At 40.8% G+C, this 5,024-nt stretch overlaps 1 protein-coding gene across 1 annotated transcript; it reads right to left on the bottom strand.

The window, feature by feature from the left end:
• Positions 1-1,130: 1,130 nt before the first annotated feature.
• LOC120551407 (microfibril-associated glycoprotein 4-like) lies at positions 1,131-3,311 on the bottom strand. Its single transcript, XM_039788831.1, has 5 exons — positions 3,132-3,311; positions 2,643-2,681; positions 2,403-2,499; positions 2,164-2,331; positions 1,131-1,854 (listed from the first exon to the last, which is right to left on the bottom strand). Exons 1-5 carry the CDS (start codon positions 3,309-3,311, stop codon positions 1,601-1,603), a joined length of 738 nt encoding a protein of 245 aa, XP_039644765.1. The 3' UTR covers positions 1,131-1,600.
• Between the last annotated feature and the right edge of the window lie 1,713 nt (positions 3,312-5,024).

Raw genomic sequence — 5,024 nt, 5'->3', positions numbered from 1 at the left:
TAATTTACAAAGCCCCAACAATTCTAATAATTCCCCCAAGAGCAAGCAGTGCGAGAGTGGCAAGGAACAACTCCCTCTTGGGAAGAAACTTCGGACAGACCCAGGCTCTTGGTAGGCGGTGTCTGACGGTGCCGGTTGAGGAAGTGATGGACAGTGGCAATAATAGTCACATTAATAATGGAACAGTGACTTCAAATGGTAGTCGTAGTAGTTCATGTCATATCAGGGCGTTACAGGATGTAGCGTGGCACAGCAGAGCATGGATGGACGTAGCAGGAAGCAGAAGGGTTCAGCAGGAAGCAGCAGGGTTCAGCAGGAAGCAGCAGGAAGCGGCAGGGTTCAGCAGGAAGCAGCATGACATTGCAGGGCACCGCGGAGCTTAGCAGGGTGTAGCCGGGAGTGCAGCAGGACCACGGCGATAGCTGCAACCAAGATCTTGGTGCCATCGTACTCCAAGGAAATATGCTGGGTGAAAAAAAACATAAGGACTCCGGGGAGTAAACTCCCCAAAGCTAGGATTAGTAACAAGCATATCTGGGACACAGACAAATGGAAAAGGGAGAGGAGAGAGCAGCTCAGTGTGTTAAAGGAAGGAAGTCCTCCGGCAGTCTAGAACTATAACAGCGTAACTAAGAGAGACAGGTCAAAATTCCAAAAATCTATCAATCTTAATAATTTACTGCTATCTTAAATACTTTACAACTATCTTAAATAATTTATAACTATAAACCCCAATTCCAATGAAGTTGGGACGTTGTGTAAAACGTGAATAAAACAGAATATAATGATTTGCAAATCCTTTTCAACCTATATTACACTACAAAGACAAGATATTTAATGTTGAAACTGATGAACTCTTTGTTTTTTTTATTTGACTTACTAAACTATGACGTTTTTCACTTGTGATAAAAAGTCATAGTATAGTATGGCGAAAAAAGTCATAAAAAGTCAGTCATCAAAATTATATTGAAAATAAAAACTAAAACTAAATTTTATATTTTCAAATAATTATTTTAACTTTTTATCTTTGCTTTTTTGAATTCCTTTATTTTTTTTTCTCTTGACTTCTGATTTTAATTATGAATAAAAAGCATCCTCCATAGAAGATAAAGTGAAGACATCAGATCATCTTAATGCTCAGCTTCTTATTTATTGTCACCGTACAGCAGATAAAGATTCACATTAGAGATTCAAACCTCCACCAAACATCAACTGGCTGTCCTGAACTACAAAGATCTTTTTATACTTTTCATTTTCTTTACTTCTTTCTCTCTTTTAGACTCGTGTTATCAGTTCATGCAGTGATTAACAGCTGATCAGACTATATATGTGTTTCCATTTAAAGATTATGGGCCCTACTTTCCTGCTGCAGCCGCCCAACTGGAGACACATCTGACTTTTCTTCCACGTAGCAGCGAGCTGCGACTGATTTAAACCATCACAGACAGTAACAAGTGTTACAAACATCAGTTAGTTTTCTTGTGCTGGTGCCCAGTTTCAGGAAAATAAGACCTGTTGTGAGATTAAATGCTTAATGAGAGAAAGAGAAAGAAATCAGAAGAGATGAGCTGATATTCTGCTGGACGTTGGTCCTGGAGAACTACAGCACAGGACGGATCTTCATGCTGATGGTCTTCAGGGAGTAGTTATGACCTTTCCAATGGTACCAATCCACTCCAACAGCATAGAGAGTGCTGTCAGCCCCCCAACGATAAACACCATTTGGATTTGCATGGTGACAGCCGGCATACCAGAACGCCCCCAGGAATGATCTGGCACAGTTTCCATCCCAAGGGTCCTGGTCTTTGTCAAAGGTGGTGAACTTCATTCCGTTGTGAGCAATCAGAGAGTCTCCTACAGAAACACAACAAGTGTATAATCAGAACATTATGATACAACTAACAATGATATATACTTATGGAGTGTATTTACTCCTGTAAATACCACAGTCTACTTCTCTAACAAAAGCATGTATAACTAAATAATACAACTACTGAACTAACAACACTGGACTGGTGAAGTTTAATGTTTATTATGGTAAATATATTTAATTAAAACAAAACAATAAATCTACAGATTCAGTCATCTATAACAGGTTTTTCGGTACTTCCTCCGTACCCTCAATCCGTAATAGAATTCTCGTCCTCAATGTGGAAACCTCACCTGCTCCTCCATCAGTGAATCCAGAAACATGCAGTGTGTATCCGGAGGACTCTGGGTCGATGGAGAACGAGGAGTAACGAGCGAACACTTTGTTTCCTTCAAAGTCCTCCATGTCGACCAGCAGCTCGTACTTTTTCTTCTGAGTCAGGTAGAAGAGAGACTCGAGACCTGAAAACAAACATAAACATTTAGAAACAGTTTCATGAAGACATGACTGTTAGTTTGGTTTCATTTCTCACCGAGCCAGTACTCTCCAGCAGCGATACCAAAGCCGGTCTTGTATTGATCCCAGCCCCTGTAGAAGTTCACCGTGCCGTCCATCCTCCTCTGGAACACCTGGGGGGGGGGGGATGGGGGGTTAACTAGCTAAATTCACAAGATATTTGACAGCTCATGATTCCAGACAACAAGGATTTTACTGGAATGTGATTTATTGTGAAGGAACTACAGGAAGTGTTGACTTCTGTTAAAATACTCACCGTCCACCGTCCTCCTTGTGAATCCATGTCACAGTACACCTACACACAAACACAGGTATTAGTTAATGTGATTTATTTCTGTATTTCTGTGTCCATATGTTAATGAGGTAGGAGGTCCTAGATATCTTGAGATGAGGTGAGATTCCAAAGGACCCCTTTTAAAAATGGCCATGCCAGTTTTTCCCTCACCATCGGTTTTTACCACAGCCCCTTCAGAACAAGCTAGCATGACATAGTTGGGGCTAATGTTCTTTTAGTTTCATATGATACAGAGGGATCAATTCTGGACAGAGCCTCTAAAAAAGATGAACCTCAGGATTTAATGAACTGATTGTTGGAACATTTAAATAATGATCAATTTGATTGGGGAAATCCATTTTTTTAATCCAGCCCTAATCTGTTGTATCAGAAGCATCAGTCAGAATTTGTAACTCTTCACATTATTATAATTTGATGCTCAACCTGCGTCCCAGAGAGGATGAAGTGTACCTGGACAGCAGACGTGGCTCCGATGGGATAGATGGTGTACACTCCACTGGGTCGGCTGTTATCATTATTATAAATGTCACTGCAGTCCAACGGCAGAATGAGCTGCTGGCAGCTGATCAACAGAGGAGCCAGCAGGACGAGGACGACTGAAACCAGCTGGAACAGAAGAGATGTTTTCATTTAGTTTATTCAGATGGTGTCACTCTTATGCACAGCTACAATACTCTGTAAAGCAAGCTGAATACTTTTGCTTACTGTGTCCAAAATTTGGGGCCACAAATGATTAAAATTTGTATGCCAAACTATCAGATATATAAAGTTATAAACTTACCTTCATGGTCAGATTTCAGCAGAAGTGATCTAATGAAGATCCTGATGTCAGGTTGTCTCGATGCTCTGATGTTTCTGGCGTCTCTCTCGCAGTTATATTTATAGAGTTAAGTTTCTTAAGTTACTGAGCAGCTGCTGTTTCACACCAATAAAACTAAATGGGTGGAAACATTGAGTGTGTGTGTGTGTGTGTGTCTGCCATTGGCTTACACACTGTTGGCACCCAAAACTGACATTCCAGCACTTTTTGGGGACTCGCCTCCAGTAAAGCACCAAAGAGATTGAAGATTCAAGATTCAAGTTTCAAGTTCTGAGTTTATTTGTCACATGCATACAATTACAACAAGCAGTGAAATTAATTCCTGACTCCACTCCAACTGTGCTATCTCATAGCTAATGACAATTAAGTTTATAGAATAAAGTCAAGTTAAAAACATGAATTAATAATAAACTGAAAATAAAAATATACCACCCAGATACCCCTACTCATAAATATAATACAACCTTGTACTACTAAAGTGCTCTCTAAATCAGATCAAGGGCACAAAGTGCAAGGTGCATTGAGCAGTTTGTCATGTTTTGCAAGATTCAATACTTTATTGCCATACAACTCGGTGCAAGTTGCTAGGAATTTGCTTTGTACTTTTGAGTAAAGCAGGGATATTGTATGCAAGGAAGATGCATATTAAACTGGGCATAAAATAATGTGTAGGGCCAGACAGGCAACAGAAACAGAACAAAATACATAGCAAAATGCTGAAACCATAACAGGCCCTGGTATTAAACCATTACTGATGGCTGCATTCCACTTAGGAGAGGCCCTGGTATTAAACCATTACTGATGGCTGCATTCCACTTAGGAGAGGTCCTGGTATTAAACCATTACTGATGGCTGCATTCCACTTAGGAGAGGTCCTGGTATTAAACCATTACTGATGGCTGCATTCCACTTAGGAGAGGCCCTGGTATTAAACCATTACTGATGGCTGCATTCCACTTAGGAGAGACCCTGGTATTAAACCATTACTGATGGCTGCATTCCACTTAGGAGAGGCCCTGGTATTAAACCATTAATGATGGCTGCATTCCACTTAGGAGAGGCCCTGGTATTAAACCATTACTGATGGCTGCATTCCACTTAGGAGAGGCCCTGGTATTAAACCATTACTGATAGCTGCATTCCACTTAGGAGAGGCCCTGGTATTAAACCATTACTTATGGCTGCATTCCACTTAGGAGAGGTCCTGGTATTAAACCATTACTGATAGCTGCATTCCACTTGAGAGGAGGCCCTGGTATTAAACCATTACTGATGGCTGCATTCCACTTAGGAGAGGCCCTGGTATTAAACCATTACTGATAGCTGCATTCCACTTAGGAGAAGTCCTGGTATTAAACCATTAATGATGGCTGCATTCCACTTAGGAGAGGCCCTGGTATTAAACCATTACTGATGGCTGCATTCCACTTAGGAGAGGTCCTGGTATTAAACCATTACTGATGGCTGCATTCCACTTAGGAGAGACCCTGGTATTAAACCATTAATGATGGCTGCATTCCACT

This window comes from Perca fluviatilis, chromosome 21, assembly GCF_010015445.1.
Source record: "Perca fluviatilis chromosome 21, GENO_Pfluv_1.0, whole genome shotgun sequence".
Taxonomy (NCBI): domain Eukaryota; kingdom Metazoa; phylum Chordata; class Actinopteri; order Perciformes; family Percidae; genus Perca; species Perca fluviatilis.
This window is presented reverse-complemented; position numbering and strand designations above follow the sequence as displayed.